Source organism: Nicotiana tomentosiformis, chromosome 3, assembly GCF_000390325.3.
Source record: "Nicotiana tomentosiformis chromosome 3, ASM39032v3, whole genome shotgun sequence".
In the NCBI taxonomy this organism is placed as follows: Eukaryota; Viridiplantae; Streptophyta; class Magnoliopsida; order Solanales; family Solanaceae; genus Nicotiana; species Nicotiana tomentosiformis.
The window spans coordinates 123,518,661-123,534,803 of NC_090814.1; the positions used below are offsets into that span (position 1 = coordinate 123,518,661).

General features: G+C 34.2%; 1 protein-coding gene across 1 annotated transcript; it reads left to right on the top strand.

Moving 5' to 3' along the window:
- The first annotated feature begins 4,413 nt into the window (after positions 1–4,413).
- LOC104090133 (4-hydroxybenzoate geranyltransferase 2) lies at positions 4,414–14,191 on the top strand. The gene is made up of 10 exons (XM_009595186.4): positions 4,414–4,905; positions 5,002–5,137; positions 5,947–6,068; positions 7,069–7,138; positions 7,303–7,452; positions 11,144–11,279; positions 11,382–11,478; positions 11,728–11,803; positions 11,917–11,950; positions 13,668–14,191. The coding sequence occupies exons 1-8, from the start codon at positions 4,490–4,492 to the stop codon at positions 11,792–11,794; spliced, it is 1,194 nt and encodes a 397-aa protein (XP_009593481.1). The 5' UTR covers positions 4,414–4,489; the 3' UTR covers positions 11,795–11,803; positions 11,917–11,950; positions 13,668–14,191.
- The last annotated feature ends 1,952 nt before the right edge of the window (positions 14,192–16,143 follow it).

The window sequence follows — 16,143 nt, forward strand, 5'->3', positions numbered from 1 at the left end:
CTTGTAGCATTAACAAGATACATTAGTGCACCAATTGCACTGAGATAGGGTACTTCGGGACCAAGGAGTTCCTCATCCTCTTCTGGAGGTCGGAACAAATCTTTATTCACTTCAAGTGATCGAACAACTATTGGTGTACTCAATGGGTGCACTTTGTCCATGTAAAAGCGTTTTAAGACCCTTTCTGTATAGGCAGATTGATGGATAAAGATCCCGTCTACTAAATGTTCAATTTGCAGACCAATACAAAGTTTTGTCTTTCCAAGATCTTTCATCTCAAATTATTTCTTAAGATATTCAATTGCCTTTTGGAGCTCTTCTGAAGTTCCAACAAGATTTATGTCATCAACATAAACAGCAAGTATAACAAATTCTAAAGTCATTTTCTTTATAAAAATGTATGGACAAATAACATCATTTATGTAACCCTATTTCAGCAAATATTCACTGAGGCGATTATACCACATACGCCCAAATTGATTTAAACCGTACAAAGATCTTTGTAATCTGATTGAGTACATTTCCCGAGATTTTGAATATGCTTCAGGCATTTTAAATCCTTCAGGAATTTTTATGTAAATTCCATTATCAAGTGACCCATACAGATAAGCTGTAACCACATCCATTAGATGTATTTCAAGCCTTTCATGTAAGGCTAAACTAATGAGATATCGAAATGTTATGGCATCCATAACGGGTGAATATGTTTCTTCATAATCGACTCCAGGTCGTTGTGAGAATCTTTGTGCAACAAGGCGAGCCTTGTATCTTTCAACTTCATTTTTATCATTCCTTTTTTGCACAAAAACCCATTTATGACCAACTGGATTTATACCAGCAGGTGTTTGGACTACTGGTCCAAAGACCTCTCTTTTAGCAAGTGACTTTAATTCCGATTGAATTGACTATTGCCATTTTGGCCAATCAGATCTTTGTCGACATTCTTCGACAGATCGGGGTTCAAGATTCTCACTATCTTGCATAATGTTAAGTGCAATATTATATGCAAAAATATTATCCACCACTATTTCAGATCGATTTAAATTAACCCTGTCACCAGTAGAACTTATTAAAAGTTCCTCACTCACTTGAGTCTCGGGTTCATTGATTTCTTCAGGAATCTCAGAACTAATCAGATCTTGGGTCTCTTCAGGAGATCCCTTCATAATATCATTTTGATCATTTGTCGATTTTCTTTTTCTAGGATTTCGATCCTTAGAAACCAAAGGGCTACCACGCTTCAGGTGTGCTTTAGGTTCACTAGCTTTCATGCTAGTAGATGGTCCTGTTGGGACATCAATTCGGATAGGCACATTCTCTGTAGGGATATGCGACTTAGTTATCCTTTTCAAATCAGTAAATGCGTCTGGCAGTTGATTTGCTATATTTTGTAAATGGATAATCTTCTGGACCTCCTGATTACATATAGGGGTATATGGATCAAAGTGAGATAATGATGAAATTTTTCACACAATTTTTCTTTTGATTTCCTTTTTCTCTCCCCCTAATTATGGGAAATTTGTTTCATCAAAGCGACAATCTGCAAATCGAGCAGTAAATAAATCTCCCGTCAATGGTTCAAGATAGCGAATAATAGAGGGTGATTCAAACCCAATATATATTCCTAACCTTCTTTGGGGCCCATCTTACTGCGTTGTGGTGGTGCTACTGGCACATATACAGCACATCCAAAAATTCGTAGATGGGCAATATTTGGTTCATGACCAAAAACCAATTGTGAGGGAGAATATTTATTATAATGTGTCGGTCTGAGATGGATAAGTGATGTTGCATGCAAGATAGCATGACCCCAAACAGCAGTGGGCAGTTGTGTTTTCATAAGTAGTGGTCTTGCTATCAATTGCAGGCGTTTAATAAATGACCCTGCAAGGCCATTTTGAGTATGAACATAAGCTACAGGATGTTCAACTTTTATCCCAACTGATAGACAGTAATCATCAAAAGCTTGAGATGAGAATTCTCCAGCATTATCAAAGCGAATAGCCTTTATAGGACAATCTGGGAATTGTTCCCTTAATCGAATTATTTGGGCTAATAGCTTTGCAAACGCCAGGTTGCGAGATGATAGTAGGCACACATGAGACTATCTTGAAGATGCATCTATTAGTATCATAAAATATCTAAACAACCCACTTGGTGGGTGAATAAATCCACATATATCCCCATGTATACGTTCTAAAAAGGCAGGGGATTCAATGCCAACCTTCATTGGTGATGGTCTAGTGATCATTTTGCCTTGATAACAAGTATCACAAGAAAATTCATTATTTGTAAGAATCTTCAGGTTCTTTAATGGATGCTCACTCGAATTTTCAGTAATTCGTCTCATCATTATTGATCCAGGATGGCCCAAACGGCCATGCCAAAGAACAAAAATATTTGAATCCGCAAACTTCTGGTTTACGATAGAGTGTGCTTCAACTGTACTAATTTTTGAATAGTATAAGCCAGAAGATAGAGTTGGTAACTTTTCTACAATGCATTTCTGGCCAGAAATATTCTTTGTAATGCAAAGATATTCCATGTTCATTTCATCTATCGTCTCAACATGATACCCATTTCGGCGGATATCCATAAAACTCAACAAGTTTCTTCGAGACTTGGAGGAGAATAATGCATTGTCTATAATAAGTTTTGTTCCCTTAGACATAAATACAGTAGCTCTTCCGGAGCCTTCAATCAAACTTATATTACCAGAAATTGTAGAAACATTTGCTTTTTCCTTATGCAAATAAGAAAAGTATTTTTGATCTTTGAATATGACATGAGTTGTTCCACTATCAATTACACATATATCTTCATGATTGGTCTTTGATCCAAACATAATTTGAAGATTATCCATATTCTTCAAAATGACATAAACAAAATAAATATGATAGTAAACATCATTATCAAAGCATAACTTTTATTTATATACAACTATTACATAACTATACTGTTTACTACAAACAACGAAAATTAAAATATTTACATCTCTATAGATTCATCACCGATCACATGACTTATTTCTCCTTCTGGAAGTGCAAAGTAATCAACTACATCCAAATGCATGAAGTCTAAATTATCTTGAGAAATAAAATTTGCTTCAACATTTTTCTCTGTCTTCTTCAGGGAGGCTTGATACAGCTCAACCAGGTACTTTGGCGTACGACATGTACGTGACCAGTGCCATTTTCCTCCACATCTATAGCATGCATTTTCTGGCTTTGCTGCTTGCACCGCTTCATGCTTTTGTTCCTTCCTTTTCCACTGCTGGTGGTGAGGAGGGTTCTTTGGTGCATTGTTATTACCACGATTAGAGTTTCCTCCCCGACACGGCTATGACCATGACTCGGGCCACGCCCTCTTCCACGCTTAGCTTGGTGGAAGTTCGTCTCATTCACTTCAGGGAATGGACAAGAACCAGTAGGTCGACTTTCGGCTTTCATGGTTTTTTATTAATAGCCCATTATGTTACTCGGCTACAAGAACATGTGAGATAAGTTCAGAATACTTTTTGAATCCCATCTCTCGATATTGCTGCCGCAGGAGCATATTCGAGGCATGAAAAGTGGTGAAAGTTTTCTCCAACATATCATGATTAGTAATATTGTCACCACATAGTTTCAATTGGGAAATAATTCTGAACATAGCACAATTATACTCATTGATAGATTTAAAATCTTGTAGCCTTAGATGAGTCCAATCATAACGTGCCTGTGGAAGAACGACCAACTTCAGGTGGTCATATCTATCTTTCAAATTATTTCACAGTATGATTGGATCTATAACAGTAAGATATTCCATTTTTAGGCCCTCATCAAGGTGATGGCGTAGGAATATCATTGCTTTGGCACCGTCTTGGTTTGATGCCTAATTTTTATCTTTGATGGTATCTGCCAGACCCATCGCATCAAGATGAATTTCGGCATCAAGCACCCAAGACATGTACCTTTTGCCCGATATATCCAGAGCTACAAACTCAAATTTAGAAAGATTTGACATTATTTAGAAAAAGAAAGTTCGTACCTCTGATACTTTCAAAGTATTTTCTCGAGATGACAGAGTCTCGTGATGATAACGTGTTATAAAATAAAAACGGTAAAGTAAAGACAAGTATAGAGAGAAACTGATATATTATTCAAACTTCAAACTTATGTACATAATGAACTGAAAACTCCTCTATTTATAGAAGAAATGAAGTAGCTTCGAGGTTTTTCAGGAAGAAGCTGCAAGTCTTTTTTTTAGCTGCTTGTAAGCTTGCAAACTGCCTGCATCAGCTGCTTGTAGATAAACTTCAACATAATACTAAATTTATCTATAGCGAAGTAATACATGGACATACACAATATAATTATTTTCATAACACTATATAAAATTTTGGATTGTTGCGAGAATTAACAATTCTGAAGAACAAACTGCTGTCCAAAAGGAACAAACAACCTAGGACCGTCCTTTAAACTTCTAGTACCCACATTTGAGCTCAAAAATGGCATTGTACCGCCGTCTTTCTCGAACTTCCCGTGTCTTCCAATGGCACCCTCGCCCCTCTGTCGCTGCCCTCTACTCTTCCCGCGATCAAACAAACCCTAGCCCAACTGATCCTCATTCTCTGTTAATTAACCCCTTTCAATCTTCTTCTTCTGATCATTATATACCCAACTCCAATTTGAAGAAATCGTTGACATATTATTACTCTCCACATTCTTCAAGAATTGAACTTTTAGGGTACCGTCAAGTTCTTCACTTTTCAACCTTTGCTAATTCAGAAGAAGAGAAGAAGAATGAGCAACAAAAGCATTCTTGGATTGATACGTATTTGCCCCAAAGAATTAGACCCTATGCTCATCTTGCCCGACTTGATAAGCCTATTGGCACTTGGTTACTCGCTTGGCCCTGCATGTGGTAACTCCATTTTCTCCCCCCCTCTATTTCAATTACTCTATATCCCTGTGCTTGTGTGTTTGTTATAATTCTTAACTTTTAAGGATTTATGTGTAGGTCGATTGCTTTGGCTGCTACGCCAGGGAGCCTTCCTGATGTGAAAATGATGACGCTATTTGGTTGCGGGGCTTTGCTTTTGCGAGGTGCTGGTTGTACAGTTAACGATCTTCTTGATCGAGATATTGACACTAAGGTGATTGGGTTTCCCTTTTAGCGTTAGTAGGATTTTGTATAGTTCTTTAAGTCGAATTACACTTACATATTCCCAAAGAAAAAAATTATTTATTGCTCATTTTTTATTTGGATTATTGACTTGGTAACTCCAAGTAGTGTTTTAGAATAATTTGTTAGTTCCATTAAAAAGGGAAAATCATAAGCTCAACACTTGATAAGAAGATGTGCTCTTTTTCTCAGTCCTCTAAGATAATAGTGAGGGGGAACAAAAAGAGAATCAATTTTCTGACTTGATATCTAGAATGCTTCTGCTACTTTAGGATGAGGATGTTGGATATTGAATGAAGGTGATGCTGCCTGCTACCTCCTTCTCCGTTGTCTTGGTCGCTAGGTGAGAGATAGGGGGAATTAATGGGAAGAAAAAATAGGTGTACTCTTACCCTTGATATTATGGTGTTTCATTGCAAGATGGGGGCTGCTATAATTAGTTCCTTTACTGCTTCAGTTGGGTAGCAATGTGTTGGTTTAACCATCGAATTTTGAAGTTGATACCCTATGTCTGTTTTATTTTTCTCTCTCTTGTTCTCATACATAATCATTTCTAGTTCCTTTTAGTATCAACTAGGAGTTCATAGTTAAAAAGTCATTGAGACTGATATTGATCGGAGTACCTTGCATTTGTTTCTTCCCTGATTCCTCTCCCTATCATCACCAATATAATCCTTTCTTGTACCATCCTTCCGAAAGCTGGTTGACTTTGGCCTTTTGCTTGTAACATCAGTTTTTTCTTCTGCTTTTAGTACATTTGCGAGCTTTCATGCAGTGCAGGTGGAAAGAACAAGGTCGAGGCCAGTCGCGAGTGGTGTATTGACACCCTTTCAAGGGCTCTGTTTCCTTGGCTTCCAGTTGCTACTAGGTCTTGGGATTCTCTTGCAATTAAACAATTTTAGGTTTGTGTCTTTTTTTCTTGACATGATTCTGTTCTTTCTCAGGTTTCCTTTGCACAGAAAGCATTTTGCTTAATCTGTTTGAGAGTGTTTTAATTAATTGGTTCATTCTAGTTTATTAACTGAACCCATTCAATGGCTATCTGTTCTCATAGAAGAGTTTTATATGATCTGCTTTCGTCTCATGGTTTATACTTTATAGAGAAGTCAGTGAAATTTTCTTCATATGTTTGGAGTCAGCTTAAATATTTTCATCTTGCCATTGCTGAAGTTTGCAAGAGCCATGCTTTTTTTGCCAAAAACAGGACTCTGAAACTGAATGATCCTGATCTTGTCAAAACACAAAAAAGTTTATATGATAGAATGATACTTTGCGATTCTGATGAATGCTTTCTTGCTGGATGTCCATTTCTTTAGTCACCCTATGGATATTGTTGAGTAAGTGGAAAAATGCTTATTAAAACTTTAGAGCATTACGCAGTATAAATTTGTTGAGTCTGATGACGTGGAAACCATTTCTCCTTAGAAGAAGGACCAGTGTGTCTATTGAAAAGATCTTAAACTATTTATGACAATATGTAATGAACACATAGGTTTACAATTCTCTTCTTTTTTCCACTTTCTCACATCAGGCAACATTTCCAAGACCTCTCCCCCAACCAAAAAATTTCAGTTCCGGGGCTTTACTTCATTCAATTAATAAGAATAATATCACAGTTTTGCTTTGGTAAAATCTAGGTATGGAATGTGTAGTAATTCTTGCAAGTTGCTGACATTTGGGACTAAAGACAGGGCATTTGTCGGAGTCCCCTTTTGAATTATATATGGTTTGTCCCATATTCTGCTAAAATAATCACTTCGGGTTTATTTTCTAATTTGCCACGATTTGGAGAACTGGGTATTTATGAGTATCTTTGATCTCTTTCTTGCATTTCGATGTAGAAAGCATTTCTTGCTTTATATGACGTTTCACATTTCTAATGATTCATCTCTCTTGCTGCAGCCGCATTTTGGGTGCTTCATCCCTGTTGCTGGTCTTCTCATACCCCCTCATGAAGAGGTTTACTTTTTGGGTAATGTATCCTAATGTCCGCGTTGCTTTTCTCAAATCAGTATATGTGTACCGTCTCCCTCACTCTCACTGCCCCCAACCCCAAAGGAATTTCTCTTCTCAGCTCCTGTGGATCTTTCCCAACAGTTTGGTTAGAATGGGTGATGTCTATATCTGTTGGTGCAGCCTCAAGCCTATCTTGGTCTAACTTTCAACTGGGGAGCTTTGTTAGGTTGGGCTGCTATTAAAGGAAGTATTGATCCTGCAGTAGTGCTTCCACTGTACGCCTCTGGGGTGTTTTGGACGCTCGTGTATGACACAATATATGCACATCAGGTACATATTAATCATTTGAAATATGACTGCATATTATACTAATTTGAGTTTGAAACGTTTAGCAGAAGACAATTTCACATAAATATAACAAATCAAAAACGTTTTACTTCAGTATATTGCCTTTGCACCTTAGAAACTTGGTCTCCTGTACATGCACACTATTGCCTCGTGCTCGAGTATATCTTGCTTAAGGACTTCCTGTAACCCTATCCAGAAAGATTCAGTTTCCTGTCACAAGCTCACAACTACACCCTTGCTGCCTCACATCATGTCTTTTTCAGATTGCTCACCCACTTGATAGATTTTAACAGTCAAATTGTGACCCTTTTTCTGCATGTTATTAGCATCTGTCTATGACTGTAAGGCAGCTTTAATCATGTAATTTGGGTGTCAGATGCAGAGAGATTGGGTTTTTATCTATATACATACATACATACATATATAATATATCTTTATTATTATAAAAGCATGAATAAAATGTTGGATTACAAAAATAACCTTTTAATATTAAGCATAATAACGCACAATAAAATGATATAATCGGAATTCTAGACATTAGCATTGTAATCCTATTAGTTTTAGGACATAATACTATATGTTAGGAATCATATATGATTACCTTTAGGAATTAGATTTTATTCTTTTTATTTTTAAAAAAAAAGAATTTCAATGTTTGTTGCTACTGAAATTCATATATACAGAATAAAATTTACACTACGCAATGTCAGCACACTCTGCTTATGAAAAGTCCAGGAGTCTCCTTAACAAGACGTTTCGTAAATGTCCAAAAGTCACTTTCTTTTATTTAAATATTATTAAATAATTAAATAAGGTACATTTCAATTATTTAGAAGGTTATTATAGTAATTTAACTTTTAACTTTTGGGGTTCCCACTTTTATAATGACACATGATGGTTTAAATATTTATTTATATGAATGAACAATAAAATTTAATTAATGAGAGAATTTTATATATAATAATACAACAATCATCTAAAGCATAATAACTCACAATAAAAAGGACATAACCGGAATTCTAGACATTAGCCTTGTAATCCTATTAGTTTTAGGACATAATATTACACGTTAGAAAACCTACATGATTACCTTTAGAAATCCCATTAGTATAATTATGTTCGGGCATAGATATATAATACTATATGTTAGCATGTAAACCTAATACCTTTAGGAACATGTTAGATTTTCTATTAGTATAATTACTTTCGGGATATGGACATATTTTTAGCCATGTAATTCTATAACTTTTATGATATATACTTTAAAAAAAATTCCTATTACTAATTTAATTTGAAAACGTATCATATTGTTCAAATTCATTTAGAAACAAGAGAGCCTATATTATTATAAAAGCACGAATATAATATTGATAAACCAAAAATAGCCCTAAAATATTAAACAGAAGAATTCATAGGGAAAGAACATAGTTGTAATAACTTATTTTTTGCTCTAGAAATATAAAAATAAGAACAAATTCAACATTCAGTGACTTCTTGCTTCTTGTCAGAAACGAAGAAGAGCATCCAATAAAATATGATTTGGTTCTTTCTAGAACACTTGGTTATCAACCCCAATCGTAATAGTAGTGCATTTAATAAGGAGAATATTTTCATCATTGGATTAAACCACAATTTATGAGAATTACATGATTGAAGTTAAAGAGCTATCTTAGCTAGCAAAAATGAATTTGTTGATCAACTAAATAAAAGGTTGATTGCTAAGTTTTATGGTAAAATCAAAATATTTTTCAGTTTTGACTCAGTACAAGATGATACCAACAATTACTGCCAAGAAAATACTTAAATACTTTAATACCAAATAGCCTTCTACCGTACATGTTTGTTGTCAAGTTCATTATTTCTCCATATATATAATAGACTAAGTTAAAATTGATCTTCCATTGCATATAGGTTGATTTTGAAGAAAAATATGCCCGTCATGTTACTGAAAACTTAGATCTGCTGAATAACTTATGTAATAGTACACATACGGTATATAGAAGTTTCGACAATAACGTCATATATGCAGAACTTATGATACTGATCAATGTGTTTCTAAGTATGTGTTTAACCCGGAATTCAACTTTCGTCTTCCGAAACTAAAGAATATCCTTCTAAATTTGTGTGAAAATAATTTTCAGTATGTTTATATTTTGTAGTTATAATAAATAAAAACAAGGACAAACATCCTAAATATTGGACTATTTTTACCACAATATATTTTCTTACGCGAATAACTATATGTTGCACTTTCAAGAGAGATATCAATATCGACAACAAGAGTTCTGGTTATGGCAGAATAACCAAAGTATTATAAGGAAACATATACAAAAAAAACACATTCTATAAAGAAATGTTCGGTAAGATACCATCACATTAGATACCTTTAACTACAATACATAATTATCTACTTAACATGACTAAAATTGATCATTTATGTAAGTTCTGATGATGCCCTTTCATTTTGAATTCACGTATTATGCTAATGTAACAATATTTTTCGGCATTTAGATGATTGTTGTAGTATTATATATAAAATTTCTCTCATTAATTAAATTTTATTGTTCCTTCATATAAATAAATATTTAAACCATCATGTACCATTATTAACGTGCAACGCACGTTTATAGATACCGGTATATATATATATATGAAAGAGAGGGAGAGAGAGATTTGGTTCCCATAAGTCCCATTTGCTTCTCTTTAGTGGTTTTCGTTTTGGAGGATTATATTTTTTGGGTTCATCTGATTAGTATTGGATCTTATAGGATTTTTTTTGAGAAGGTAAAAATAAGGATCTTATAGGAAAATTCTGGATTAACAAAATTCTCCCTCGATTCCATCTTATATGGCAGCGTTTAATTGGAAATGGAGTTTAAGATATTACTTGACATGTGTATTATAATTTATACTGATAGTGCAAGCCTGCATGGAATTTGAAGTAACACTTAAAAAGGTAGTATGATGGACAAATATATCGACAAAGTGTGGATTATGAATAGTTAAATTAATTTAAAAGTGTTAATGTGGTATAGAGTAATATTACTAATGGAGATTGGGTGTCTTTTGCAGAAATCATATTCTTTTTTGATATACTACTTTTGGTATACTACTTATATATGGGAGTTTGTTTTTCCCAAATCAATAAAATTGTTGCTTAATTGAAAAATAATGTTACTAACAGGATGGTATCAAACATTTTATGGCATTTCAAATGGTAAAAGTGTCTGATAAATTGGAATTGAGGGAGCTGCTGCATCCTAGTTTGAATCTTCTTTAAGTACTACTATAATGTTGTTATCTGGGGAAAAGGCTATTGGTATCAGATTACATTTTATATTTGCTGGACGATCTTATGCCTGCACCATGTATTAGGTAATATTGACATGAAAACCGGCCTTTGCCAATAAAAAATTTGGCTTCCAGAAATATCTAAATGAAAAAAAGGACCCACGTTAATTAGGCCTTTTAGACTCAGGTTCGTAGTATCATAATTGCCTTCTGCTACAATTGAATCCCTCATAGCATCTGGCATATATGTGCATGTTTATTTATATAGCAGATGCACCAATCTAAGATTTGTGTTCCCCATTAAACTAGTCTGAGACACTTAGAAGTTTTCCAATTTATGTGAAACCAGCTCTTGTCAATATGTTGGTGAATGTTCATTCAGGATAAAGAAGACGATCTCAAAGTGGGTGTCAAGTCTACAGCCTTGAGATTTGGGGATTCCACAAAAGAATGGATCAGTGGTTTTGGATTAGCATGCATCAGCAGTCTTGCTCTTTCCGGAATTAATGCCGATATTGGTATGTGTTCTCTCCAATCAGTTTGTGACAAACATTTTCCTTGTTACTTATTTCCCATATTTTGTTTTAGTTTAATTTATTCTTCTCTTTTTTTTTTAACAGGATGGCCATACTATGCATTTCTGACAGCTGCTTCTGGCCAGTTGGCTTGGCAAATTTGGACCGTTGACCTATCATCTCGTGCAGATTGCAACAGAAAGTGTGTATAGAATAGTAATTAGAGACATGCTTACATTTTAGTTACTGTGAATATATGGTCATTGGTCAACTGGATTACTTCTATTTGTCTGCTTCCTTGGACATGAAAGTATCAAAAGCAATTCATCCTTAGAAATACAGTATTATAGCACCCAAATCAGTTCAATGTATCTATGAATTGATTCATGTCACTGATAATGTTTGGTCTTTTAGATTCTTACTTTTTGAATCTATTGTACTTTGTATGTAGATTTGTGTCCAACAAATGGTTTGGTGCTTTTGTCTTTGGTGGGGTTCTATTTGGAAGACTATTGTGACTATAGTAGGTAATCACGATGCTCTTTTCTTCTCTAACCTTTTGTCATTGTGATTTTAAATACCATAATTGGGTAGTAGTCGAAGTTGTATGCTAAGTCATTTGTTGATAATTCTTATGCAGATAAAGAACAAGGCTTATTGTACGACTGGAGATAGTAAGTGTTACAAATACACTGTCCATTCTATGAAACTTTTGTTTACATGTACCTATTAAATGATCTTGTTAATTCTTGTAACTTTGGGGTAGACTTTGCACTTTATAGATAGGGTGTTTTAGCCTTGTGGAAGGCACACTTGAAGTAATACTTCTACATCTATCTATTCTTGATATGTCTCAATAGCAGTAGTCTTGTGGCTTTATTTTATAATTAATAATAATTGTAGCTATATTTCATAGTACGTTATTAGCACAAATCTTTAAGTTTATTTCCATAATCTCCTCAAACTTGAACTTAATCAAGTTAATTCTTGTAATTTTGGGTGTACCTATACGTACTATAAATAGGGTGTTCTTAGCCTTATGAAAGCCACACTTGAGGTGAATAAAATACTTATACCTCTGTCTATTCTTGCCGTAGCTCAATTGCAATAGTCTTGTAGCTTTATTTTATACTACTAAGTTATATACTTGTATTTATTTTATTTTGATTACATTGGAGATTTTGCCCTTTTGGTTTGTATCAGGATAAAGTAGTGGAAATGATCACGTCATATTGTATTATAAGTAGCACATAGAGGATAAAGTGGATGGTCAATTGGGATAATCTGGTAATGTGACACGATAATGATAGGAAGTGTTAAAAGAGGACACGTTAGACCTAAAATAACATGGAGAGAAGTGTTTTAGAAAACCTACAATCTCTTGGAATCTATAACTAAGAACATAACACGATTAAACTTAAAAGATACATAAAAGTGATGTCAACTAATTGTGATTAAGACTTGGTCGTGTTGCTTCTGTTATATTAGGTTCGATGGTTGCAAGGAGCGTTTTTAGTTTGTTTGGAGGATTTGTAGGTCAGCAGAATATAGAAAGGACTTTTAATGTTTGAGAATCCTTAATTTTGTCTTAAAAGATGAGTTTTTTGGTGTGGAATGGTGTAAATGGAACATAATGTATTTAGAGGACCCATATAGCTGACCCAACTAGTCTGTGATTCATACTTAATAGTAGTAGCAGGAGTAGTAGTTACGTAGTTGTAGTAGTTAATGTTGATTTGATATCAGGACATAAACCGCAATAGTTACGTCGTAGTAATAGTTATTGTTGATTTGATATCAGAACATGGCGTGACCTTATCTCCTTGGAATAATGTAGCCCGCGTATTGATTTTGTTTGGTTTAATCGCTGAATGCTTACTAATTTAGGACTGTATTCCAATCTCTGGAACAGCTTTTGCGCATAAGGATTCAGTAATTTTGCTCCTTTCCTTTTTGGATAAGTAGATCCAGTAATATTAATTAAAGGAATATAAAACTAACTGGATTCTTAGTCCTTGCTTACTGATGGGATATTATGTCTCCGTCAAAACAATTTATATGTTGCATAGCTCAGATTAGCCAATGCTTGTACTTGGCGAAATATTATGAGTACCCAGATCTTGACATCCCATTCTGTTCTTTTGCCTTTGACATCAGTCTCAATACCTATCTATATTTGTAATGCATTCTCTTGCTAGAAATTCCAAGGACACAAGCTCCCTCCACACCCCACCCACCCCCGGGGTTAATGTGGTGGGTTGTCAAACCATAAGTCACAAAGGCTAGAACTTCTTAGTAAATTGCATTTCTTCACAGCTGATGCCATGTGTGCTTTATCATCACTCTTCTCCTTCCTGTGCTCACTTTGAAGACTTGTATTTGTTCCCCCAGGGCCTAAAACTCTAGTTCAAGTATTCTTTGACCAGGTTGTGTCGTGGGAGCTCAATTTTGGAGCTTGCAACGAATCTCCAGCTGAGTCGTCCGAAGCTGCATTTGGGTTTACAAGAAACATCTGCAGGATTTGTCACTGATTCTTTTGCAGATTTTTGTTTGGAGATATGGCAAAAAGGTTTCCCCCTAGCTCTCTTTGGAAGTTCAAAGCTGTATCACCTAGGTCAGTTAACCAGAGAAATCTCCAAATACAGTAACGTCAACTTGTATTTGTTGGCCAATGTTGTTGTAGCCTGTAAGTTCCATTTTCAGTCAGGCTATTTGATTGCGTAAATGTTACATTAAACACGTGTAGACTTTCTTTTTAATGTATTCACTAAATAGTTTTGGCTGCTTAGACATGCTTACTCTATACATATATGTATATGTGCATCCAAATGTTATAGCCTGTAATGGATGATAGATATATCCTCTCATATGTAGACCTTAATCAAATTACATGTGCTGGTTAGTTTAATCTCGTATATTTGTTTGTTTTCTGCGAGAATTCTGATTTGTTGTCGAAAGGTGAAGAGATAACTCATTATTCCATTAAACTCGATTCAACAACTCAGTTAATGATTTTTTTTTCCTTCTCAAAAAGAACTCAGTTAATGAATTTACTGATGCTTATAATTGCTGGTAGCTTGTCATAAATTACTTGTCATAAAACAGATTCTAATCTTATCAGCCTGTCAACTGTAGTGTAGGTTTTTGTCTTGTCTTTTAATATAGCTATTTGTATAAGCTTTGCTATGGTTTTGTATAGTTACACTGGTGAATAATACAAAAATTGTTAGTTGCCAAAAAAAAAATAAAAAAAAATTACGTGTTGTAAAACTCTCTGTTAAATGTAACTTAAGGAGCTAATGTTAATCGTTTAAAACGTATTATTTTATGAGTGTAAATTTAAATCAGGGAACCTATGTTCAACAAAAAAAAAAACACATGTTTCCTGTATTGTTTAGTTCTTAAAAAAAATAAAAAAAAATCCTTTGATCGTAAATCTTTACTAGGAATTATAAGTGTTGTATTATAATATTGGAGTGTTCTTAGAATGTTTTAACATATGTTAAGTATAAATTAATAAATTATTCATAATTAAGTGAAAAAAAGATTGAGGTGCTTGAATTGGGCCCGAGTTCGAGAATGGATCGGTATGCTAGCCGGCAGAGTTGGCTAAAGATAACTAAGCTACTAGTCAATGGAGATGGCTCTTAACACAAAACTCACTCATTGATTTCTATATAATCTGATGGTTAAGTGTTATTAAATCAGCTCTAACGTCATGCTCAGACCATTATATATTTTATTTATGACATAGTTTCCACTTTCCTGTGATAGGGTAAAAGGGGGAGTGGGACTTCATTAAGGAGGACTAACCAAATCCTAACGGACGTATGTTCATAAATTAATATTTTTGTTACATTTGGACTAAAAGATATACTAATATAATTTTAATATCTAATGTTAAAAAGATGCAGTTTGATCTAATTAAATCCAAAGGATTTGGAGTGATGTTTTTATAAATAATCATCTGAAAATTAGGACTACTGCATAATTAAGAACCTGTTGTAACAAACACACATGTGATGTGCATCGTCAGCCATGTTGCTTCAATATTCACATTTGAGCTACGTGACAACGACTACAACATTATTTTAATATTTTACAACCAAGTAATCATCTTCTTAGCTTACTAATTTGCCAAATGTTATTTGTATCGAACCAACTTGTTAAGCCAAAACCTATGTTAAGTCATTATTGTCTACCTAATTCTTTTTAGGACGTCCTAACAAGATTTCAAAGAAATATACGCCTCAATTATTTCGAATCACTTCTTAAGAATATTTCACTATATATATGTCCTTATTCATAGAATTCTGGTAAGCAGGAATATATAGCTTGGTGGTTTAGAATATAATTAATACACGTTAGCAACTAATTATAGACAACTTTGAATTATTTAGCGGATGTGCAAAATAAAGATGTCAAATTTGAGGTCTATGAAGTATTAGTAATTATAATAAGGGAGGAGAACTTAAAATATTAGAGTGAAACTAAAAGAAAGCCTAAAACTTAAAAGTTGAAAAACCAAACTGCAAAAGTTTAAACTGAAGAAGGAAAAACATTATTCAACCAAACTTACCGAGCATATGACCCTCGATAGAAATGTATGAAGGTCGAGAATTTAGAATAGATGGTTAATAAGTAGTCAAACGTTTTTCTTCTCCATACTAGTAGTATAAGTGTTAGTCTTGTATTTTCTTACTTTTAAAATTTTATTACTATCTGTTGTTTCTTTTGCTTCGGTTTCTTATTATTGTTATTGTTACTGTTCATCTGTCTTTGAGCTGAGGGTTTATCGGAAACAACCTCTTTCCCTTCTTAAGGTAAGAATAAGTAGTGGCGGAGCCACATGCACTTAAGGGGTGTC